Genomic DNA, 25720 nt, shown 5'->3' with positions numbered 1-25720 from the left:
CCAAGTTCCCCCCACCCCCAGTGTCCCCACAGTGCCTCCCCAGACAGTGCCCCCCAAAGTGCCCCCCCAATCCCCCCCATTTTGGCCAAAATAATATCCCTAAGCCCCGCCCACCCGCAGTTTCAGATATTGGGTGAAAAATGAATGGAATTGATATGGAATTGGGCACACCAATATCCTATCAAGTCCATTCATTTTTCACCCAAAAAGTATCACCTCCGGGTTTCAGATATTGTGCCAGTGCCTCCGTAGACAGTGCTCCCCCCAAGTGCCCCCCCAGTGTCCCCCCAGTTCCTCTCCAGACAGTGCCCTCCCAAGTTTCCCACCAGTGTCCCCCCAGTCCCTCCCCAGACAGTGCCCCACCAAGTGCCCCCCAGTGCCTCCCCAGACAGTGTCCCCCAAGTTCCCCCCACCCCCAGTGTCCCCACAGTGCTTCCCCAGACAGTGCCCCCCAAAGTGCCCCCCCAATCCCCCCCATTTTGGCCAAAATAATATCCCTAAGCCCCGCCCACCTGCAGTTTCAGATATTGGGTGAAAAATGAATGGAATTGATATGGAATTGGGCACCCCAATATCCTATCAAGTCCATTCATTTTTCACCCAAAAAGTCTCACTTCCGGTTTCTCCCCCCAGTGTCCCCCCAGTGCCTCCCCAGACAGTGCCCCCCCAAGTGCCCCCCAAGTGCCTCCCCAGACAGTGCCCCCCAGTGTCCCCCCAGTGCCTCCCCAGACAGTGCCCCTCCAAGTGCCCCGCAAGTGCCTCCCCAGACAGTGCTCCCCCCAAGTACCGCCCCCAGTGTCCCCCAGTGTCCCCCCAGTGGCCCCCAAGTGCCCCCACAGTGTCCCCCCAGTGCCCCCCCATGTCCCCCAGTGTCCCCCCAGTGCCTCCCCAGACAGTGCCCCCCCAAGTGCCTCCCCAGACAGTGCTCCCCCCAAGTAGCCCCCCCCCCCCCCAGTGTCCCCCAGTGTCCCCCCAGTGCCCCCAAGTGCCCCCCCAGTGTCCCCCAAGTGCCCCCCGTGTCCCCCAGTGTCCCCCCAGTGCATCCCTAGACAGTGCCCCCCCCCAAGTGCCCCACCAGTGTCCCCCCAGTCCCTCCCCAGACAGTGCCCCACCAAGTGCCCCCCCAGTGTCCCCCCAGTGCCTCCCCAGACAGTGCCCCCCCAGTGTCCCCCAATGTCCCCCCAGTGCCTCCCCAGACAGTGCTCCCCCCAAGTGCCCCCCCAGTGTCCCCCCAGTGCCCCCCAAGTGCCCCCCAAGTTCCCCCCACCCCCAGTGTCCCCAAGTGCCCCCCCAGTGTCCCCCCAGTGCCTCCCCAGACAGTGCCCCCTCAGTGTCCCCCCAGTGCCTCCCCAAGTTCCCCCCACCCCCAGTGTCCCCACAGTGCCTCCCCAGACAGTCCCCCCCAAAGTGCCCCCCCAATCCCCCCCATTTTGGCCAAAATAATATCCCTAAGCCCCGCCCACCTGCAGTTTCAGATATTGGGTGAAAAATGAATGGAATTGATATGGAATTGGGCACCCCAATGTCTTATCAAGTCCATTCATTTGTCACCCAAAAAGTATCACCTCCGGTTTTCAGATATTGGGTGAAAAATGAATGGAATTGATACAGAATTGGGCACCCCAATATCTTATCAAGTCCATTCATTTTTCACCCAAAAAGTCTCACTTCCGGTTTCTCCCCCCCAGTGTCCCCCCAGTGCCTCCCCAGACAGTGCCCCGCAAGTGCCCCCCAAGTGCCTCCCCAGACAGTGCCCCCCAAGTGCCCCCGAAGTGCCTCCCCAGACAGTGCCCCCCAGTGCCTCCCCAGACAGTACCCCCCAGTGTCCCCCAGTGCCTCCCCAGTCAGTGCTCCCCCCAAGTGCCCCCCCAGTGCCCCCCAAGTGCCCCCCCAGTGTCCCCAAGTGCCCCCCCAGTGTCCCCCCAGTGCCTCCCCAGACAGTGCCCCCTCAGTGTCCCCCCAGTGCCTCCCCAAGTTCCCCCCACCCCCAGTGTCCCCACAGTGCCTCCCCAGACAGTGCCCCCCAAAGTGCCCCCCCAATCCCCCCCATTTTGGCCAAAATAATATCCCTAAGCCCCGCCCACCTGCAGTTTCAGATATTGGGTGAAAAATGAATGGAATTGATATGGAATTGGGCACACCAATATCCTATCAAGTCCATTCATTTTTCACCCAAAAAGTATCACCTCCGGGTTTCAGATATTGTGCCAGTGCCTCCGTAGACAGTGCTCCCCCCAAGTGCCCCCCCAGTTCCTCTCCAGACAGTGCCCTCCCAAGTTTCCCACCAGTGTCCCCCCAGTCCCTCCCCAGACAGTGCCCCACCAAGTGCCCCCCAGTGCCTCCCCAGACAGTGTCCCCCAAGTTCCCCCCACCCCCAGTGTCCCCACAGTGCCTCCCCAGACAGTGCCCCCCAAAGTGCCCCCCCAATCCCCCCCATTTTGGCCAAAATAATATCCCTAAGCCCCGCCCACCTGCAGTTTCAGATATTGGGTGAAAAATGAATGGAATTGATATGGAATTGGGCACCCCAATATCTTATCAAGTCCATTCATTTGTCACCCAAAAAGTATCACCTCCGGTTTTCAGATATTGGGTGAAAAATGAATGGAATTGATACAGAATTGGGCACCCCAATATCTTATCAAGTCCATTCATTTTTCACCCAAAAAGTCTCACTTCCGGTTTCTCCCCCCCAGTGTCCCCCCAGTGCCCCCCAAGTGCCTCCCCAGACAGTGCCCCCCAAGTGCCCCCGAAGTGCCTCCCCAGACAGTGCCCCCCAGTGCCTCCCCAGACAGTACCCCCCAGTGTCCCCCAGTGCCTCCCCAGACAGTGCTCCCCCCAAGTGCCCCCCCAGTGCCCCCCAAGTGCCCCCCCAGTGTCCCCAAGTGCCCCCCCAGTGTCCCCCCAGTGCCTCCCCAGACAGTGCCCCCTCAGTGTCCCCCCAGTGCCTCCCCAAGTTCCCCCCACCCCCAGTGTCCCCACAGTGCCTCCCCAGACAGTGCCCCCCAAAGTGCCCCCCCAATCCCCCCCATTTTGGCCAAAATAATATCCCTAAGCCCCGCCCACCTGCAGTTTCAGATATTGGGTGAAAAATGAATGGAATTGATATGGAATTGGGCACACCAATATCCTATCAAGTCCATTCATTTTTCACCCAAAAAGTATCACCTCCGGGTTTCAGATATTGTGCCAGTGCCTCCGTAGACAGTGCTCCCCCCAAGTGCCCCCCCAGTGTCCCCCCAGTTCCTCTCCAGACAGTGCCCTCCCAAGTTTCCCACCAGTGTCCCCCCAGTCCCTCCCCAGACAGTGCCCCACCAAGTGCCCCCCAGTGCCTCCCCAGACAGTGTCCCCCAAGTTCCCCCCACCCCCAGTGTCCCCACAGTGCCTCCCCAGACAGTGCCCCCCAAAGTGCCCCCCCAATCCCCCCCATTTTGGCCAAAATAATATCCCTAAGCCCCGCCCACCTGCAGTTTCAGATATTGGGTGAAAAATGAATGGAATTGATATGGAATTGGGCACCCCAATATCCTATCAAGTCCATTCATTTTTCACCCAAAAAGTCTCACTTCCGGTTTCTCCCCCCAGTGTCCCCCCAGTGCCTCCCCAGACAGTGCCCCCCCAAGTGCCCCCCAAGTGCCTCCCCAGACAGTGCCCCCCAGTGTCCCCCCAGTGCCTCCCCAGACAGTGCCCCTCCAAGTGCCCCGCAAGTGCCTCCCCAGACAGTGCTCCCCCCAAGTACCGCCCCCAGTGTCCCCCAGTGTCCCCCCAGTGGCCCCCAAGTGCCCCCACAGTGTCCCCCCAGTGCCCCCCCATGTCCCCCAGTGTCCCCCCAGTGCCTCCCCAGACAGTGCCCCCCCAAGTGCCTCCCCAGACAGTGCTCCCCCCAAGTAGCCCCCCCCCCCCCCCCCAGTGTCCCCCAGTGTCCCCCCAGTGCCCCCAAGTGCCCCCCCAGTGTCCCCCAAGTGCCCCCCGTGTCCCCCAGTGTCCCCCCAGTGCATCCCTAGACAGTGCCCCCCCCCAAGTGCCCCACCAGTGTCCCCCCAGTCCCTCCCCAGACAGTGCCCCACCAAGTGCCCCCCCAGTGTCCCCCCAGTGCCTCCCCAGACAGTGCCCCCCCAGTGTCCCCCAATGTCCCCCCAGTGCCTCCCCAGACAGTGCTCCCCCCAAGTGCCCCCCCAGTGTCCCCCCAGTGCCCCCCAAGTGCCCCCCAAGTTCCCCCCACCCCCAGTGTCCCCAAGTGCCCCCCCAGTGTCCCCCCAGTGCCTCCCCAGACAGTGCCCCCTCAGTGTCCCCCCAGTGCCTCCCCAAGTTCCCCCCACCCCCAGTGTCCCCACAGTGCCTCCCCAGACAGTCCCCCCCAAAGTGCCCCCCCAATCCCCCCCATTTTGGCCAAAATAATATCCCTAAGCCCCGCCCACCTGCAGTTTCAGATATTGGGTGAAAAATGAATGGAATTGATATGGAATTGGGCACCCCAATATCTTATCAAGTCCATTCATTTGTCACCCAAAAAGTATCACCTCCGGTTTTCAGATATTGGGTGAAAAATGAATGGAATTGATACAGAATTGGGCACCCCAATATCTTATCAAGTCCATTCATTTTTCACCCAAAAAGTCTCACTTCCGGTTTCTCCCCCCCAGTGTCCCCCCAGTGCCTCCCCAGACAGTGCCCCGCAAGTGCCCCCCAAGTGCCTCCCCAGACAGTGCCCCCCAAGTGCCCCCGAAGTGCCTCCCCAGACAGTGCCCCCCAGTGCCTCCCCAGACAGTACCCCCCAGTGTCCCCCAGTGCCTCCCCAGACAGTGCTCCCCCCAAGTGCCCCCCCAGTGCCCCCCAAGTGCCCCCCCAGTGTCCCCAAGTGCCCCCCCAGTGTCCCCCCAGTGCCTCCCCAGACAGTGCCCCCTCAGTGTCCCCCCAGTGCCTCCCCAAGTTCCCCCCACCCCCAGTGTCCCCACAGTGCCTCCCCAGACAGTGCCCCCCAAAGTGCCCCCCCAATCCCCCCCATTTTGGCCAAAATAATATCCCTAAGCCCCGCCCACCTGCAGTTTCAGATATTGGGTGAAAAATGAATGGAATTGATATGGAATTGGGCACACCAATATCCTATCAAGTCCATTCATTTTTCACCCAAAAAGTATCACCTCCGGGTTTCAGATATTGTGCCAGTGCCTCCGTAGACAGTGCTCCCCCCAAGTGCCCCCCCAGTGTCCCCCCAGTTCCTCTCCAGACAGTGCCCTCCCAAGTTTCCCACCAGTGTCCCCCCAGTCCCTCCCCAGACAGTGCCCCACCAAGTGCCCCCCAGTGCCTCCCCAGACAGTGTCCCCCAAGTTCCCCCCACCCCCAGTGTCCCCACAGTGCCTCCCCAGACAGTGCCCCCCAAAGTGCCCCCCCAATCCCCCCCATTTTGGCCAAAATAATATCCCTAAGCCCCGCCCACCTGCAGTTTCAGATATTGGGTGAAAAATGAATGGAATTGATATGGAATTGGGCACCCCAATATCCTATCAAGTCCATTCATTTTTCACCCAAAAAGTCTCACTTCCGGTTTCTCCCCCCAGTGTCCCCCCAGTGCCTCCCCAGACAGTGCCCCCCCAAGTGCCCCCCAAGTGCCTCCCCAGACAGTGCCCCCCAGTGTCCCCCCAGTGCCTCCCCAGACAGTGCCCCTCCAAGTGCCCCGCAAGTGCCTCCCCAGACAGTGCTCCCCCCAAGTACCGCCCCCAGTGTCCCCCAGTGTCCCCCCAGTGGCCCCCAAGTGCCCCCACAGTGTCCCCCCAGTGCCCCCCCATGTCCCCCAGTGTCCCCCCAGTGCCTCCCCAGACAGTGCCCCCCCAAGTGCCTCCCCAGACAGTGCTCCCCCCAAGTAGCCCCCCCCCCCCCCAGTGTCCCCCAGTGTCCCCCCAGTGCCCCCAAGTGCCCCCCCAGTGTCCCCCAAGTGCCCCCCGTGTCCCCCAGTGTCCCCCCAGTGCATCCCTAGACAGTGCCCCCCCCCAAGTGCCCCACCAGTGTCCCCCCAGTCCCTCCCCAGACAGTGCCCCACCAAGTGCCCCCCCAGTGTCCCCCCAGTGCCTCCCCAGACAGTGCCCCCCCAGTGTCCCCCAATGTCCCCCCAGTGCCTCCCCAGACAGTGCTCCCCCCAAGTGCCCCCCCAGTGTCCCCCCAGTGCCCCCCAAGTGCCCCCCAAGTTCCCCCCACCCCCAGTGTCCCCAAGTGCCCCCCCAGTGTCCCCCCAGTGCCTCCCCAGACAGTGCCCCCTCAGTGTCCCCCCAGTGCCTCCCCAAGTTCCCCCCACCCCCAGTGTCCCCACAGTGCCTCCCCAGACAGTCCCCCCCAAAGTGCCCCCCCAATCCCCCCCATTTTGGCCAAAATAATATCCCTAAGCCCCGCCCACCTGCAGTTTCAGATATTGGGTGAAAAATGAATGGAATTGATATGGAATTGGGCACCCCAATGTCTTATCAAGTCCATTCATTTGTCACCCAAAAAGTATCACCTCCGGTTTTCAGATATTGGGTGAAAAATGAATGGAATTGATACAGAATTGGGCACCCCAATATCTTATCAAGTCCATTCATTTTTCACCCAAAAAGTCTCACTTCCGGTTTCTCCCCCCCAGTGTCCCCCCAGTGCCTCCCCAGACAGTGCCCCGCAAGTGCCCCCCAAGTGCCTCCCCAGACAGTGCCCCCCAAGTGCCCCCGAAGTGCCTCCCCAGACAGTGCCCCCCAGTGCCTCCCCAGACAGTACCCCCCAGTGTCCCCCAGTGCCTCCCCAGTCAGTGCTCCCCCCAAGTGCCCCCCCAGTGCCCCCCAAGTGCCCCCCCAGTGTCCCCAAGTGCCCCCCCAGTGTCCCCCCAGTGCCTCCCCAGACAGTGCCCCCTCAGTGTCCCCCCAGTGCCTCCCCAAGTTCCCCCCACCCCCAGTGTCCCCACAGTGCCTCCCCAGACAGTGCCCCCCAAAGTGCCCCCCCAATCCCCCCCATTTTGGCCAAAATAATATCCCTAAGCCCCGCCCACCTGCAGTTTCAGATATTGGGTGAAAAATGAATGGAATTGATATGGAATTGGGCACACCAATATCCTATCAAGTCCATTCATTTTTCACCCAAAAAGTATCACCTCCGGGTTTCAGATATTGTGCCAGTGCCTCCGTAGACAGTGCTCCCCCCAAGTGCCCCCCCAGTTCCTCTCCAGACAGTGCCCTCCCAAGTTTCCCACCAGTGTCCCCCCAGTCCCTCCCCAGACAGTGCCCCACCAAGTGCCCCCCAGTGCCTCCCCAGACAGTGTCCCCCAAGTTCCCCCCACCCCCAGTGTCCCCACAGTGCCTCCCCAGACAGTGCCCCCCAAAGTGCCCCCCCAATCCCCCCCATTTTGGCCAAAATAATATCCCTAAGCCCCGCCCACCTGCAGTTTCAGATATTGGGTGAAAAATGAATGGAATTGATATGGAATTGGGCACCCCAATATCTTATCAAGTCCATTCATTTGTCACCCAAAAAGTATCACCTCCGGTTTTCAGATATTGGGTGAAAAATGAATGGAATTGATACAGAATTGGGCACCCCAATATCTTATCAAGTCCATTCATTTTTCACCCAAAAAGTCTCACTTCCGGTTTCTCCCCCCCAGTGTCCCCCCAGTGCCTCCCCAGACAGTGCCCCGCAAGTGCCCCCCAAGTGCCTCCCCAGACAGTGCCCCCCAAGTGCCCCCGAAGTGCCTCCCCAGACAGTGCCCCCCAGTGCCTCCCCAGACAGTACCCCCCAGTGTCCCCCAGTGCCTCCCCAGACAGTGCTCCCCCCAAGTGCCCCCCCAGTGCCCCCCAAGTGCCCCCCCAGTGTCCCCAAGTGCCCCCCCAGTGTCCCCCCAGTGCCTCCCCAGACAGTGCCCCCTCAGTGTCCCCCCAGTGCCTCCCCAAGTTCCCCCCACCCCCAGTGTCCCCACAGTGCCTCCCCAGACAGTGCCCCCCAAAGTGCCCCCCCAATCCCCCCCATTTTGGCCAAAATAATATCCCTAAGCCCCGCCCACCTGCAGTTTCAGATATTGGGTGAAAAATGAATGGAATTGATATGGAATTGGGCACACCAATATCCTATCAAGTCCATTCATTTTTCACCCAAAAAGTATCACCTCCGGGTTTCAGATATTGTGCCAGTGCCTCCGTAGACAGTGCTCCCCCCAAGTGCCCCCCCAGTGTCCCCCCAGTTCCTCTCCAGACAGTGCCCTCCCAAGTTTCCCACCAGTGTCCCCCCAGTCCCTCCCCAGACAGTGCCCCACCAAGTGCCCCCCAGTGCCTCCCCAGACAGTGTCCCCCAAGTTCCCCCCACCCCCAGTGTCCCCACAGTGCCTCCCCAGACAGTGCCCCCCAAAGTGCCCCCCCAATCCCCCCCATTTTGGCCAAAATAATATCCCTAAGCCCCGCCCACCTGCAGTTTCAGATATTGGGTGAAAAATGAATGGAATTGATATGGAATTGGGCACCCCAATATCCTATCAAGTCCATTCATTTTTCACCCAAAAAGTCTCACTTCCGGTTTCTCCCCCCAGTGTCCCCCCAGTGCCTCCCCAGACAGTGCCCCCCCAAGTGCCCCCCAAGTGCCTCCCCAGACAGTGCCCCCCAGTGTCCCCCCAGTGCCTCCCCAGACAGTGCCCCTCCAAGTGCCCCGCAAGTGCCTCCCCAGACAGTGCTCCCCCCAAGTACCGCCCCCAGTGTCCCCCAGTGTCCCCCCAGTGGCCCCCAAGTGCCCCCACAGTGTCCCCCCAGTGCCCCCCCATGTCCCCCAGTGTCCCCCCAGTGCCTCCCCAGACAGTGCCCCCCCAAGTGCCTCCCCAGACAGTGCTCCCCCCAAGTAGCCCCCCCCCCCCCCCAGTGTCCCCCAGTGTCCCCCCAGTGCCCCCAAGTGCCCCCCCAGTGTCCCCCAAGTGCCCCCCGTGTCCCCCAGTGTCCCCCCAGTGCATCCCTAGACAGTGCCCCCCCCCAAGTGCCCCACCAGTGTCCCCCCAGTCCCTCCCCAGACAGTGCCCCACCAAGTGCCCCCCCAGTGTCCCCCCAGTGCCTCCCCAGACAGTGCCCCCCCAGTGTCCCCCAATGTCCCCCCAGTGCCTCCCCAGACAGTGCTCCCCCCAAGTGCCCCCCCAGTGTCCCCCCAGTGCCCCCCAAGTGCCCCCCAAGTTCCCCCCACCCCCAGTGTCCCCAAGTGCCCCCCCAGTGTCCCCCCAGTGCCTCCCCAGACAGTGCCCCCTCAGTGTCCCCCCAGTGCCTCCCCAAGTTCCCCCCACCCCCAGTGTCCCCACAGTGCCTCCCCAGACAGTCCCCCCCAAAGTGCCCCCCCAATCCCCCCCATTTTGGCCAAAATAATATCCCTAAGCCCCGCCCACCTGCAGTTTCAGATATTGGGTGAAAAATGAATGGAATTGATATGGAATTGGGCACCCCAATATCTTATCAAGTCCATTCATTTGTCACCCAAAAAGTATCACCTCCGGTTTTCAGATATTGGGTGAAAAATGAATGGAATTGATACAGAATTGGGCACCCCAATATCTTATCAAGTCCATTCATTTTTCACCCAAAAAGTCTCACTTCCGGTTTCTCCCCCCCAGTGTCCCCCCAGTGCCTCCCCAGACAGTGCCCCGCAAGTGCCCCCCAAGTGCCTCCCCAGACAGTGCCCCCCAAGTGCCCCCGAAGTGCCTCCCCAGACAGTGCCCCCCAGTGCCTCCCCAGACAGTACCCCCCAGTGTCCCCCAGTGCCTCCCCAGACAGTGCTCCCCCCAAGTGCCCCCCCAGTGCCCCCCAAGTGCCCCCCCAGTGTCCCCAAGTGCCCCCCCAGTGTCCCCCCAGTGCCTCCCCAGACAGTGCCCCCTCAGTGTCCCCCCAGTGCCTCCCCAAGTTCCCCCCACCCCCAGTGTCCCCACAGTGCCTCCCCAGACAGTGCCCCCCAAAGTGCCCCCCCAATCCCCCCCATTTTGGCCAAAATAATATCCCTAAGCCCCGCCCACCTGCAGTTTCAGATATTGGGTGAAAAATGAATGGAATTGATATGGAATTGGGCACACCAATATCCTATCAAGTCCATTCATTTTTCACCCAAAAAGTATCACCTCCGGGTTTCAGATATTGTGCCAGTGCCTCCGTAGACAGTGCTCCCCCCAAGTGCCCCCCCAGTGTCCCCCCAGTTCCTCTCCAGACAGTGCCCTCCCAAGTTTCCCACCAGTGTCCCCCCAGTCCCTCCCCAGACAGTGCCCCACCAAGTGCCCCCCAGTGCCTCCCCAGACAGTGTCCCCCAAGTTCCCCCCACCCCCAGTGTCCCCACAGTGCCTCCCCAGACAGTGCCCCCCAAAGTGCCCCCCCAATCCCCCCCATTTTGGCCAAAATAATATCCCTAAGCCCCGCCCACCTGCAGTTTCAGATATTGGGTGAAAAATGAATGGAATTGATATGGAATTGGGCACCCCAATATCCTATCAAGTCCATTCATTTTTCACCCAAAAAGTCTCACTTCCGGTTTCTCCCCCCAGTGTCCCCCCAGTGCCTCCCCAGACAGTGCCCCCCCAAGTGCCCCCCAAGTGCCTCCCCAGACAGTGCCCCCCAGTGTCCCCCCAGTGCCTCCCCAGACAGTGCCCCTCCAAGTGCCCCGCAAGTGCCTCCCCAGACAGTGCTCCCCCCAAGTACCGCCCCCAGTGTCCCCCAGTGTCCCCCCAGTGGCCCCCAAGTGCCCCCACAGTGTCCCCCCAGTGCCCCCCCATGTCCCCCAGTGTCCCCCCAGTGCCTCCCCAGACAGTGCCCCCCCAAGTGCCTCCCCAGACAGTGCTCCCCCCAAGTAGCCCCCCACCCCCCCCCCAGTGTCCCCCAGTGTCCCCCCAGTGCCCCCAAGTGCCCCCCCAGTGTCCCCCAAGTGCCCCCCGTGTCCCCCAGTGTCCCCCCAGTGCATCCCTAGACAGTGCCCCCCCCCAAGTGCCCCACCAGTGTCCCCCCAGTCCCTCCCCAGACAGTGCCCCACCAAGTGCCCCCCCAGTGTCCCCCCAGTGCCTCCCCAGACAGTGCCCCCCCAGTGTCCCCCAATGTCCCCCCAGTGCCTCCCCAGACAGTGCTCCCCCCAAGTGCCCCCCCAGTGTCCCCCCAGTGCCCCCCAAGTGCCCCCCAAGTTCCCCCCACCCCCAGTGTCCCCAAGTGCCCCCCCAGTGTCCCCCCAGTGCCTCCCCAGACAGTGCCCCCTCAGTGTCCCCCCAGTGCCTCCCCAAGTTCCCCCCACCCCCAGTGTCCCCACAGTGCCTCCCCAGACAGTCCCCCCCAAAGTGCCCCCCCAATCCCCCCCATTTTGGCCAAAATAATATCCCCAAGCCCCGCCCACCTGCAGTTTCAGATATTGGGTGAAAAATGAATGGAATTGATATGGAATTGGGCACCCCAATATCTTATCAAGTCCATTCATTTGTCACCCAAAAAGTATCACCTCCGGTTTTCAGATATTGGGTGAAAAATGAATGGAATTGATACAGAATTGGGCACCCCAATATCTTATCAAGTCCATTCATTTTTCACCCAAAAAGTCTCACTTCCGGTTTCTCCCCCCCAGTGTCCCCCCAGTGCCTCCCCAGACAGTGCCCCGCAAGTGCCCCCCAAGTGCCTCCCCAGACAGTGCCCCCCAAGTGCCCCCGAAGTGCCTCCCCAGACAGTGCCCCCCAGTGCCTCCCCAGACAGTACCCCCCAGTGTCCCCCAGTGCCTCCCCAGACAGTGCTCCCCCCAAGTGCCCCCCCAGTGCCCCCCAAGTGCCCCCCCAGTGTCCCCAAGTGCCCCCCCAGTGTCCCCCCAGTGCCTCCCCAGACAGTGCCCCCTCAGTGTCCCCCCAGTGCCTCCCCAAGTTCCCCCCACCCCCAGTGTCCCCACAGTGCCTCCCCAGACAGTGCCCCCCAAAGTGCCCCCCCAATCCCCCCCATTTTGGCCAAAATAATATCCCTAAGCCCCGCCCACCTGCAGTTTCAGATATTGGGTGAAAAATGAATGGAATTGATATGGAATTGGGCACACCAATATCCTATCAAGTCCATTCATTTTTCACCCAAAAAGTATCACCTCCGGGTTTCAGATATTGTGCCAGTGCCTCCGTAGACAGTGCTCCCCCCAAGTGCCCCCCCAGTGTCCCCCCAGTTCCTCTCCAGACAGTGCCCTCCCAAGTTTCCCACCAGTGTCCCCCCAGTCCCTCCCCAGACAGTGCCCCACCAAGTGCCCCCCAGTGCCTCCCCAGACAGTGTCCCCCAAGTTCCCCCCACCCCCAGTGTCCCCACAGTGCCTCCCCAGACAGTGCCCCCCAAAGTGCCCCCCCAATCCCCCCCATTTTGGCCAAAATAATATCCCTAAGCCCCGCCCACCTGCAGTTTCAGATATTGGGTGAAAAATGAATGGAATTGATATGGAATTGGGCACCCCAATATCTTATCAAGTCCATTCATTTGTCACCCAAAAAGTATCACCTCCGGTTTTCAGATATTGGGTGAAAAATGAATGGAATTGATACAGAATTGGGCACCCCAATATCTTATCAAGTCCATTCATTTTTCACCCAAAAAGTCTCACTTCCGGTTTCTCCCCCCCAGTGTCCCCCCAGTGCCTCCCCAGACAGTGCCCCGCAAGTGCCCCCCAAGTGCCTCCCCAGACAGTGCCCCCCAAGTGCCCCCGAAGTGCCTCCCCAGACAGTGCCCCCCAGTGCCTCCCCAGACAGTACCCCCCAGTGTCCCCCAGTGCCTCCCCAGACAGTGCTCCCCCCAAGTGCCCCCCCAGTGCCCCCCAAGTGCCCCCCCAGTGTCCCCAAGTGCCCCCCCAGTGTCCCCCCAGTGCCTCCCCAGACAGTGCCCTCCCAAGTTTCCCACCAGTGTCCCCCCAGTCCCTCCCCAGACAGTGCCCCACCAAGTGCCCCCCAGTGCCTCCCCAGACAGTGTCCCCCAAGTTCCGGTTTCTCCCCCCCAGTGTCCCCCAGTGTCCCCCTAGTGCCTCCCCAGACAGTGCCCCCTCAGTGCCCCCCCCCAGTGCTTCCCCAAGTGCCCCCCCAGTGTCCCCCAAGTGCCTCCCCAGACAGTGCCCCCCCAAGTGCCCCCCAAAGTGTCCCCAAAGTGCCTCCCCAGACATTGCCCCCCCAAGTGTCCCCCAAGTGCCTCCCCAGACAGTTCCCCCAAGTGCCCCCCCAGTCCATCCCCAGACAGTGCCCCCCAGTGTCCCACCAGTGCCCCCCCCAAGAGCCCCCCAATGCCTCCCCAGACAGTGCCCCCCCAAGTGCCTAAGCCCCTGGGTTAGGGTTAGGGTTAGCCCTAAGCCCCGCCCACCTGCATTTCAGAATGGAATTGATATGGAATTGGGTAACCCTAATTGAATGGAATTGATATGGAATTGGGTAAACAAAATCGAAAAAATGACTAAGTGTAACCCTAAGTGCCCCCCCAGTGTCCCCCAAGTGCCTCCCCAGACAGTGCCCCCAAGTGCCACCCCAGTGCCTCCCCAGACAGTGCCCCCTCAGTGCCCCCACCCAGTGCCTCCTCAAGTGCCCCCCAAGTGTTCCCCAAGTGCCTCCACAGACATTGCCCCCCCCAAGTGTCCCCCAAGTGCCCCCCCAGTCCATCCCCAGACAGTGGCCCCCAGTGTCACCCCACTGCCCCCCCCCCCCAAGTGCCCCCCCAATACCTCCCCAGACAGTGCCCCACCCCCCAAGTGCCTAAGCCCCTGGGTTAGGGTTAGGGTTAGCCCTAAGCCCCGCCCACCTGCATTTCAGAATGGAATTGATATGGAATTGGGTAACCCTAATGGAATGGAATTGATATGGAATTGGGCACCCCAATATCTTATCAAATCAATTCATTTCTTCACCCAAGAAGGTATCACTTCCAGTTTCAGATATTGGGTGAGAAATTAATGGAATTGATACGGAATCGGGCACCCCAATATCTTATCAAATCAATTCATTTCTTCACCCAAACAGGTATCACTTTCGGTTTTCAGATATTGGGTGAAAAATGAATGGAATTTATATGGAATTGGGCACCCCAATATCTTATCAAATCAATTCATTTTTTTCACCCAAAAAGTCTCACTTCCGGTTTCTCCCCCCCAGTGTCCCCCAGTGTCCCCCTAGTGCCTCCCCAGACAGTGCCCCCTCAGTGCCCCCCCCCAGTGCTTCCCCAAGTGCCCCCCCAGTGCCTCCCCAAGTGCCCCCCACCCCCAGTGCCTGAATTTTTTTTCAGTGCCCCCCCAAGTGTCCCCCAAGTGCCTCCCCAGACAGTGCCCCCCCAGTGTCCCCCAAGTGCCTCCCCAGACAGTTCCCCCAAATCCCAGTCCATCCCCAGACAGTGCCCCCCAGTGTCCCCCCAGTGCCCCCCCCCCAAGTGCCCCCCAATGCCTCCCAAGACAGTGTCCCCCAAGTGCCTCCCCAGACAGTGCCCCCCAGTGTCCCCCAAGTGCCTCCCCAGACAGTTCCCCCAAGTCCCTGTCCATCCCCAGACAGTGTCCCCCCAGTGCCCCCCCCAAGTGCCCCCCCAATGCCTCCCAAGACAGTTCCCCCCAGTGTCCCCCAAGTGCCTCCCCAGACAGTGCCCCCCCAAGTGCCCCTCCCAGTGTCCACCAAGTGCCCCCCGCCCCAAGTGCCCCCCAATGCCTCCCAAGACAGTGCCCCCCCCCCAAGTGCCCCCCCAATGCCTCCCCAGACAGTGCCCCCCCCAAGTGCCCCCCCCAGGGTCCCCCAGTGCCTTCCCAGACAGTGTGTCCCCCCCCCCCCCCCCAAGTGCCTAAGCCCCAGGTTATGGTTAGAGTTAGCCCTAAGCCCCGCCCACCTGCATTTCAGAATGGAATTGGGTAACCCTAATTGAATGGAATGGATATGGAATTGGGTAAACAATATCTTATCAAATCAATTCCTTTTTCCACCCAAAAAAGGACTCACTTCCGGTTTCAGATATTGGGTAAGCATACATTGGAATTGATATGGAATTGGGTATACCAAATATATCAAATCAATATTTTTTTCAACCAAAAAGTCCCCACTGTCCCCCCAGTGCCTCCCCAGACAGTGCCCCCTCAGTGCCCCCCCCCCCAGTGCCTCCCCAAGTGCCCCCCCAGACAGTGCCCCCCCAGTGTCCCCCAAGTGCCTCCCCAGACAGTTCCCCCAAGTGCCCCCCCAGTCCATCCCCAGACAGTGCCCCCAGTGTCCCCCCAGTGCCCCCCCCCAATGCCTCCCAAGACAGTGCCCCCCCCAAGTGTCCCCCAAGTGCCTCCCCAGACAGTGCCCCACAGTGTCCCCCCAAAGTGCCCCCCCAATCCCTAAGCCAGTTTCAGATATTGGGTGAGGAATGAATGGAATTGATACGGAATTGGGCACCCCAATATCTTATCAAGTCCATTCATTTTTCACCCAAAATTGTCCCTAAACCCTATGTTAGCCCCAGAACCCATCAACCCAGCCCAATAGCATATCAATTACATGAATTATCTCTAAATCTTAACCAAAGCCTCACACGTATCCCTGGCCAACCAAAGTCTTGAAAGAAACAACCATAGCTCAAAGTTCAAACATTTATTATTTTTTCACGCACACACACACACACACACACACACACACACACACACACACACACACACACACACACACACACACACACACACACACACACACACACACACACACACACGAGGCAACTGTGCCTGAAACACAATAGCCTTATCAAAGGCACACAACACAAATAAAACAATGGGGTTGGGGATAAAAACAAAATAAAACGACCTGCCTCAGGTGACTTAAATGAGAAAAAAATTAAAACAAACAAAAAGAAACAGCCGTGCTGTTCGGCTCACATCTAGCCAGGGCTAGAAGGCTTCCTCGTTCTCAGAGTCTTCAAATTGGATGGGGTGGGGTAGTGGGGTAGCCTCAGTCTTGGAAGCGGATGGGGGGGGTAGTGGGAGGAGGGGGGAGGCTTCCTCAGCCTCAGAGTCTCGGAAGAGGATGAGGGAGGTAGTGGGAGGAGGGGGGGAGGCAGGGAAAGGAGGTTGTGGAAGTCCTCCAGTGGATCCTTCCACTACTCGGGGAGCTTTATCTGTTGAAATAAAGATGATTTATTTAGTTTTACTGACACACACACACACACACACACACACACACACACACACACACACACACACACACACACACACACACACACACACACACACACACACACACACACACACACACACACACACACACACACACACACACACACCAATTCCTCTTGAGTAATTGTTCTCACCTTGTGGCTCTGCTGGGCTGGAGGGACGGAGTCCCAGGGAAAACATTGGCGGAAGGATACGCCGGTGAGGAACTCGTCCACGACGGGGGCCACCTGTTGACCTCTCCTCTCCTGTTGAAACAAACATTATGGATGTTAGACACCATTATTATTCGATGTCCTTTGTTTTGCATGTGTGAAGGTTGTCAGGACCAATGTCATATCAAGTCCTATGTTAAATATCCCAATAAGGGCCAAGGACCCTCTACATGTATTTTTTCTCACTTTTGTGCTCTGCAGCTGCGTTAGCATCCTTTCTTTGCATTAGTCCTTCTGGAGGTGTTGGAACAAATAGAACATATAGGTTGTCAGGACCAATTCCAGTCCTATTGATCCAGTCACACACAAGTATTCTTACAATTTGAAGAGTAATTGTAAATGTCTTACCTAAGCCTTTGAACAGTCGAATCCTAGGATTCAAGTCTTGCGGCTTAATCCTTCTGAGTGCCTTCTCTGTTCTTGGGGTGAACTTTATTTTATCAACAAGAACCACTACAGGGGAGGAGGATGGAGAGCGTTGCCGCTTTCGTGCTAGCCTTCTTTCCTCCTTCTTTCCTCCTCTTTCCTCCTGTTCCTCCTCAGATGAAGTCGAGGAGGATGGAGAGCGTTGCCGCTTTCGTGCTAGCCTTCTTTCCTCCTTCTTTCCTCCTCTTTCCTCCTGTTCCTCCTCAGATGAAGTCGAGGACTCTGTAATAATATCGAACAAAACATAATTAGTCTGATAGTGTGTTGTCAACTGGTCAACGTAATTGCTGAATATCTTGGTTCAAGAGAATCTTGCATACGTGTACAGCATTGGCACTCACCGGAGCGATCATCATACAGGACATCACAGTCACTGTTGCTTGTGTCCGAGACGTTGATTGCCTCCTCCCTTTTGTCCTCGTCTGCCTCCTCCCGTTCCTTCTCCCGTGCCTCTCTGCTGTCCTTCGCCGCCTTGCACTGCTTGTACCCCTCCATGAGGAGGACGCGGGCCGTCATGACCTCCTCCTCATCGGCGATGCTCATATAGAAGCGGCTGGCTGTCTCCTCCGAATGCTTCATCGCCTTGCTGACCTTTGCCCGGCTGGTCACATCAAGGCTTTTCCGTGCCTTTGAATGGAAGAGAAAGGATCTAAATCATACTACTTAACTTTAATAGTTGTCTGTTAAACGTGCTTGGTCTGAAAGATTTACCTTGCTGGATGCTGAGGACCTGATGAGGTTGAAGGTTGGCTTCCCTTCAAGCCCAAGTATTCCCCACACCTTCTCAATTCTTTTTCCGAGGTTTCGCACCTCCTTCCCCCCGCTGGTGCAAAACACAAGTTCAGTGCTGGTCCCCTGACACTTGGTGGTGTTTATGAGTTCGAGCAGCCACTGCAGCTCTTCCCTCTTCAAGGCCAGGGGGGCAGGACCGTGGCTGTTGAATGATTTGTGATTTCGAACCTACCACAGGTGGATATCATTGTTTGATGTTAGGGTTGAAAAATAAGTTGGGAAAACCATTTCCTATCAAATCAATTAAGTTTTCCACCCAAAAAAGTGTCGCCATACTAACCCTGATCACAGAAACCTCTTATGGAGCACGTTCACTGAAAAGTGGTGTTTATAGGGACCCCAATAATTCTACCAACATAACGGTACCACACAAAGACATTTAGACATGATAAGACCACTGGAAGTTGGTGAAAATAGAATGTATTACTTTTTGGTTGTAAATATAAATGTATATGATAAGAAGTTGGGCAAACAATTTCCATCAAGTCCATTCAGGTTTCCACCCAAAAAAGTGTCACCATACTAACCCTGATCACATAAACCTCTTTAGTTTAATGAAATGTGGAACAGGGACCCCAATAATTCTACCAATATAATGGTACCACAAAAATACACATTGATAATGGAATCGTTAGAAGTCTTGACTCACATAAATCACAAATCCGCTCTTGGAGGGTTTGGCATCGTTCACTTCAGACACTGTCAGGTTCTTGAACACACCGGCCCGATGGCCGTGCGTGATCGCAAGGAATCCGGCCAGGAACCCATGTATCTCCTGCACAGCATTGAGTGTGAAGCAGGCCTGGAGTTGTTCTAAAAAGAAAAGATAGTTTAAACTTGGCATTTGTTTAACAACCGGTACACATATCAACTTGTGTTGAATATTCCTTTTGTTGCAGGTCCACTGGTAAGTATCATTATTTCTTTCTTCAAAGGAATATTTCTTTACAAGTTTACTTACCGAGCAGCCCCGGCAGCCGATCCTCGGCGACCTTCAGGAACCTCATCTCCATATTTATGTCCAGCTCCTCGTCTGTATAGAAATGCATACAATTAGTTTAAGATAAAGGTCTTACTGTGTGCTGTGGCATTGTGTTTGATAGAGAATACAGTGTCTTGGACAAACCAAAAAACTATGACATTACGGTCTGTAAATACACTCACTCGATTTCTTAACGAGGACTGCATATTTCTGGGCGAGCAAGGGGACGGTGAGGCTCTTCTGCATCGCCGACATGCTGTACTGGACACTATCAAGCTCTACCTGGGTGAGGGTGGACTGCTTCCTGAACCTGGGTACACCTTTGACGTGTCTCAGGAAGCCCAAAAAGTCGAGAACATAGGTCTTTAACGTGCCGGGTTTGGCCGTTTTGGACAGTGCTCTAAAGAAGCTGTGAAAGACAATATATGAGTTAAAAACTAAGGAGTTAGTCTTTGGTGGAAACTCTGTGGACTCTACCTACTCTCTGGTCTTGTCCAGGTCCAGGAGGGGACGGAGGTGGGCTTTCCCCACACAGCCCAGGCTCTTGCAGACCTTAGCTGCACGTCTGCCTCTTTGCTGCTGGTTGTCCAGGTATTTTGGGTCGTCTTGTCTCAAAGAGACAAGATGTTCCACCCAATCATCAATGATGATGGCTGTTGACAGAAACACATTTGTGAGTGAATACAGGATTTAAATGTTTTTTTCCCATTTCAAAAGGACACACGTCAACATGTCGTAAATCCTCAAAGTCACTAACAAATTCCATTTAAGAAAATGTAAAAATGAAAAGAATACTTACAAAAGAGGCCCTGCTCCCCCTCCGAGAGCTTTGTCTTCTCGGTGGCCTTTCTGCCGGTGCCCTTGACCGGGGTGGCCTTTCTGCCGGTGCCCTTGACCGGGGTGAGGTGGACCTTTTTAAATGTTTCGAGCTCCATCAGCCTCCTCCTCAGCTCCAGGTTCTCACCCAAAATCCTCTCAAACTCTGCCCGCAGGTCCACGCAGGCCGACTGCGAGCAGACTGGGGTTGAATTTGAAGAAACATAATTAATATAGATAAGCTGTCAAACATCCTTATTATTCAATATTGATTTGGTCAGGCACAACTTCATATCAATCCCTATGTTAAATGACCCCATAAATGCAAAAGACCCTAACTTGAAGAGTATTTTTCTCACCTTTTTGACCTGAAGGGCGGTTGGTAGGCAGATCTGTTAAAACAAACATCATTAATATGGATATCCTTGCTGTCAAACACAAGTATCCTTACAATTTGGAACAATTATTGCCCTCACATTTAACGCCTGACGTTGACGGAGGTGACATCCCATAGGTGACAGGTGTCACCGGACCTGGTGAGGACATGTCGTCACCTGGAGCTGTTGAAACAAACATCATGAATCTAGATGTAAGGACACAAAACACAATTGTATATTCTCACAATTGGATGAGTAATTGCACTTACGCTCAATAGAGTCGGAGGTAGGCCCAAGCAGGTCAAGGGCCCTGCACACCTCATCCACTTCGTCAGTCGCTGTTGAAATAAACATTATTAATGTAGTTGCCCTTAAACAACACAAGTATTCTTACAATTGGAAATGTGATCGTTCTTACTCAGCTGGGTGGGGTTGGCCTGATTATCTGGAGGGCTGGGCACTGGGCGCTGGGCCCTGGGCACTGGTCCTGGGCGCTGGGCCTGGGTGCTGGGCACTGGGCACTGGGCACTGGGCACTGTAGCTGTTAAAAAAAACATTAATGTAGTTGACCTTAAAACAACACAAGTATACTTACAATTGCAATGGTAATTGGACCTGCCTCTTTCGAACAGGTCAAGCCGGCTGACCATTCCGACACCCGTGGCCCGTAGGGCAGCCAATTTGCTGATGGTCAAGAAGCGCTTCGCTGCTGTTACAAGTCTCTTTTTTTCATCCCCCTGTTGAAAAGCAACAGGTTAAAATAATGTACAACCGGGTCAATCACAGGATGTTGGGGTAGTGAGGTTCCTATTCATTGGCATTCTACTTTGACCCAATGCGTGTTCCCTGACAGGATTTGACTTCTAGGGGTCACCATGTCACGGGGGCCCTCAGAAGCCAACTGGGGGAAAGTCTTTCCAAAGGGTTAGGCCATGTTGCCCCCTAATTGGGATTTTTTTTAGAGAATAAGACATGCAAGCTGACACATATCTGTTTTAACCCAATATCAGGTCTCAACAATCTGGGACACAATTTACTATAATTATTTGTTTGGGTGGTTCTAGTTGTTAACCACTTGAACCGGTTAGGGTGATGACTGGTAATTGGGTGAAAAAGTAAGAGAGGTTAATACTTAGCTGGGTTGCAGAGTTTTAGGGTATTGGCCCAATAACAGTGCAAAATACCCTAACATAGCAGGCTTTTTTCAGCTTTCTTCGCAATACCAATGCTAAGGTTTAAGTGGTTAAGTAGCAAGCACACATAATTAACTTACTTCTATCAGGTGGACGTCAGCAAGATGCTTATCAATGCGTGCATTGTTCTTCTTGCCACAAATGTCACAGGTGGGATAGTCCATTTTTTTGACTCTACAGTTACAAAACAAATGTATACAAGGTAAGCCAAACCAGTGTAGAAAGCGCACCATTACACAATAATCATGTTCTCATTAAAAAATAACACTGCAGGAGTCAACTTTACCTTCCATATGCATAGTCCTGGATGAGAAGCCTCTCCACATTATTTGTGACCTTGTGGCCTTTTTTCAGGTGGGAGGTAAGGAAGACCACCTTTGAGCATATTGGACAATGGACTTTGTCCACGGTAGCCTAAAAAAAAAGTTAAAAATTGGGATTAGTACAGTTAATGGAAAGGTTTTCCATTGTTGATTTCTCCATCCAGAAATCCATCCCTTTTTAAAACCATTTTGATAGAATTATTCTCTGCTCCCCAAAATGTACACACATGTTGAAAATGAAAATCAATTATACTTCACCAAAACCTAACCCAAAATCTAGCAAAATCTAACCACCAAATCATAGGCCCCAAAAATATAGAATATTTACTCACAGGCATGTTGATGCGTTGTTGGAATGCAGGATTCAGTTGATTGTAATGTGAGTTATCTAGCAGCTTGCAGCACTCTCTCCCTCTCTCAATACAGACAATGAATGAAGCACATGGCACTTCCCCTCCCTTATAAACCCTTCCAGCAGGTGAAACAAATTCTGTCAATTAGTCATTAATTTGACATGGGTAGGGTTGTTGTCAGTAATTGGGCTATATAAAACATGGAATTGATAGGATGTTGGGCAAAGGCAAGTGTTTGGATGAGTGTGGTCGACATGGAAAGAATGCATGGATTTGATAAGGAATTGGGTACCCAAACTCCTATCAAATTTAATATTTTTTTCAACCAATTTGGGATGAAATTATCTAACCAATCAAATCCATTCATAATGGATATGATGTGAAATTGGGCAACCCTAGCCTAACCATAAAATCTAAATGAATGGAATAGAAAAACCATTCAAGACAGAGTTATCCTCTGTGCCCCAACATTTACACAATAAAGACCACATACCCCAGACCCATTAAGAACCCTCCCTCTACATATTAATTGCCCCTAAACCCTTTGCTAGCCCCCCACCCCAAAACCACTCAAACCCTGCCCACTGGAATATCAATTACATTTTAATTATCTCCAACCCCTGTCACTAATTATCACTAATCACCAACTACATGATATCACTACATGATATTACCATTTTTTGGAGAGACTATTCATAAATGGATGACTCAGATTTACGTGTAAGAGGAACAACATTTATTTAGGAAAAATCAAAAGCAAGAAAAAACAAAAGGAATAACAAAACAAACAATAACAAATCATTTTTAGGATGCCCCAGATCCTCCGGAGGCCCCAGATCCTCGGGCTGGAGGTCGAAGGCGTCTCCTCAGAATGCGCTGTCTGGCCTCCAGAAATTGGGCGTAAATGAGGAGTATCTCGTACCTCCTCCTGCCTCTGACCTCGATAACAAATTCCTCTTCCTCCGAATCCCCCTCTGAATTTGTTGGAACCAAATATTGTGGCTCCTCCAGGACCTGGTCATCATGTGTCTGTAGACAAACATAATTGGATTAATGTATATCCCTGTGTTGAAAGGTACAATGAATTTGAATGATTAGGTCGCTCTAAAAAGGTTTGCAGCCACACATCTTTTTAGGATGTACTTACATCTTCAGGAGAAGGGTTGGTGGTGGTGTCAGGCGGTGTCGGGGGGTCTCCCTCCTGGCTTGGTTGTTCCATTCTGTATAATATTATAAAGATTTCAGATTGCAAACCATGCAATGTTGATAGTCTTTTCGAAAGAAGATAGTTGATGTAGAATTTGTAGAACAATATTTAACAAAAATACCAACCTCTTGGTTGCTTGTTAGTCCTTTGTCAGTCCTTCTTCCATGCAAGTCTGATGCTGTCTGACAGTCACTCTGACTCAAAACATATATAGTGTGCCATTAGCTTCAATAACCAACACCTGGTCCGACTTGATTAACTCCAGCTGGATCAATTATATGCATGTCAACGCATGGAATACCTTAGGCGTAGGGTGGTAATATTTAATTGGGTGAAAAGAAAAGGGAGTTTGATAGTTAGCTGGATGGTCTCATCCAGCTACCCCAGCCTTTAGGGAGAGAAGCTTGCTCTTTGGAAACCACGCGACAGCCGCGCACAGCACCGGCTCGAGGCCGGTACCGGCGCATTGGGCTCGGCCTCACGATTCAGAAAACGTCCTGTCTGTGCAAAAAGGACCCCCCCATAGGATTTTGGTTAGGATCATAAAAAGGTTAGGGCGGTAACTAGTCATTGGGTGAACAGTAAAGGGAGGTTGATGGTTAGCTGGGCGGAGGCCTCGAATGAAGCCTCACTCGAGTTTGGGGGTCATACGTATTTTGATTGACCTCTCGTGAACCGTACATGCTAGGGTCATAATGAAGATGTCTATGCGTTCGGCAGACAATTCTGAAAAGAATGGATGGACATTGAACTCCTGCGGGACCCCATGACATGACTTATGGGAGGTCATGGCCTCCGAGTCAAAAGCCTCTGTTAGGAGAGGAGCTCGCTCTTTCGCAACCACGCGGCAGCCGTGCACAGCACCGGCTCGAGGCCGGTACCCCAGATAGTTCTCCCCCCAAGTGCCCCCAAGTGTCCCCCAGTGCCTCCCCAGACAGTGCCCCACAAGTGTCGCCACAGTGCCTCCCCAGACAGTGCCCACCCCCCAAGTGCCCCCCCAGTGCCTCCCCAAGTGCCCCTCCAAGTGCCCCCCCCCGTGTCCCCCACTGGCCCCCAGTGCCTCCCCAGGCAGTGCCACATAAGTGCCCTCCCAGTGTCCACCCAGTGCCTCCCCAGACAGTGCCCCCCAGTGTCCCCCTAGTGACTCCCCAGACAGTGCCCCCCCAAGTGCCCCCCAGTGCCTCCCAAGACATTGCCCCACCAAGTGCCCCCCCATTGCCTCCCCAGACATTGCCCCCCCATGTGCCCCTCCCAGTGTCCCCCCAGTGCCTCTCCAGAGTGCCCCTCCCAGTGTCCCCCCAGTGCCTCCCCAGACAGTGCCCACCCCCCAAGTGCCCCACCAGTGCCTCCCCAGACAGTGCCCCCTCAGTGCCCCCACCCAGTGCCTCCTCAAGTGCCCCCCAAGTGTTCCCCAAGTGCCTCCACAGACATTGCCCCCCCCAAGTGTCCCCCAAGTGCCCCCCCAGTCCATCCCCAGACAGTGGCCCCCAGTGTCACCCCACTGCCCCCCCCCCCCAAGTGCCCCCCCAATACCTCCCCAGACAGTGCCCCACCCCCCAAGTGCCTAAGCCCCTGGGTTAGGGTTAGGGTTAGCCCTAAGCCCCGCCCACCTGCATTTCAGAATGGAATTGATATGGAATTGGGTAACCCTAATGGAATGGAATTGATATGGAATTGGGCACCCCAATATCTTATCAAATCAATTCATTTCTTCACCCAAGAAGGTATCACTTCCAGTTTCAGATATTGGGTGAGAAATTAATGGAATTGATACGGAATCGGGCACCCCAATATCTTATCAAATCAATTCATTTCTTCACCCAAACAGGTATCACTTTCGGTTTTCAGATATTGGGTGAAAAATGAATGGAATTTATATGGAATTGGGCACCCCAATATCTTATCAAATCAATAGTTTTTTCACCCAAAAAGTCTCACTTCCGGGTTCTCCCCCCCAGTGTCCCCCAGTGTCCCCCCAGTGCCTCCCCAGACAGTGCCCCCTCAGTGCCCCCCCCCCCCCCCAGTGCCTCCCCATGTGCCCCCCCAAGTGTCCCCCAAGTGCCTCCCCAGACAGTGCCCCCCCAAGTGTCCCCCAAGTGCCTCCCCAGACAGTTCCCCCAAGTGCCCCCCAAATCCATCCCCAGACAGTGCCCCCCAGTGTCCCCCCAGTGCCCCCCCCCAAGTGCCCCCCCCAATGCCTCCCCAGACAGTCCCCCCCCCCCAAGTGCCTAGATATTGGGTAAGCATACATTGGAATTGATATGGAATTGGGTATACCAATATCTTCCCCCCAGTGTCCCCCCAGTGCCTCCCCAGACAGTGCCCCCTCAGTGCCCCCCCCCCAGTGCCTCCCCATGTGCCCCCCCAAGTGTCCCCCAAGTGCCTCCCCAGACAGTGCTCCCCCCAAGTGCCCCCCCACTGTCCCCCAGTGTCCCCCCAGTGCCTCCCCAGACAGTGCCCCCCAGTGTCCCCCCAGTGCCTCCCCATACAGTGCCCCCCAAGTGCCCCCCAAGTGCCTCCCCAGACAGTGCTCCCCCCAAGTGCCCCCCCAGTGTCCCCCAGTGTCCCCCCAGTGCCCCCCATGTGCCCCCCCAGTGTCCCCCAAGTGCCTCCCCAGACAGTTCCCCCAAGTGCCCCCCAAATCCATCCCCAGACAGTGCCCCCCAGTGCCCCCCCCCCAAGTGCCCCCCCAATGCCTCCCCAGACAGTCCCCCCCCCCCAAGTGCCTAGATATTGAGTAAGCATACATTGGAATTGATATGGAATTGGGTATACCAATATCTTATCAAATCAATAGTTTTTTCTCACTTCCGGTTTCTCCCCCCCAGTGTCCCCCAGTGTCCCCCCCAGTGCCTCCCCAGACAGTGCCCCTCAGTGCCCCCCCCCCAGTGCCTCCCCATGTGCCCCTTCAAGTGTCCCC

General features: G+C 55.6%; 1 protein-coding gene across 1 annotated transcript; it reads right to left on the bottom strand.

The window, feature by feature from the left end:
- Positions 1-15650: 15650 nt before the first annotated feature.
- On the bottom strand, positions 15651-22812 carry LOC306918683 (uncharacterized protein; the record flags this gene model as incomplete). The annotated part of the gene is made up of 17 exons (XM_079531564.1): positions 15651-16061; positions 16254-16364; positions 16518-16565; positions 16680-16979; positions 17099-17384; positions 17469-17717; positions 18199-18362; positions 18511-18582; positions 18714-18940; positions 19013-19184; positions 19331-19549; positions 19707-19739; positions 19824-19907; positions 19994-20062; positions 20143-20265; positions 22526-22622; positions 22741-22812. The coding sequence occupies 17 exons, from the start codon at positions 22810-22812 to the stop codon at positions 15835-15837; spliced, it is 2553 nt and encodes an 850-aa protein (XP_079387690.1). The 3' UTR covers positions 15651-15834.
- Positions 22813-25720: the final 2908 nt, after the last annotated feature.

Source organism: Electrona antarctica (genome assembly GCF_951216825.1).
Source record: "Electrona antarctica genome assembly, contig: scaffold_454, whole genome shotgun sequence".
Lineage (NCBI taxonomy): Eukaryota > Metazoa > Chordata > Actinopteri > Myctophiformes > Myctophidae > Electrona > Electrona antarctica.
This window is presented reverse-complemented; position numbering and strand designations above follow the sequence as displayed.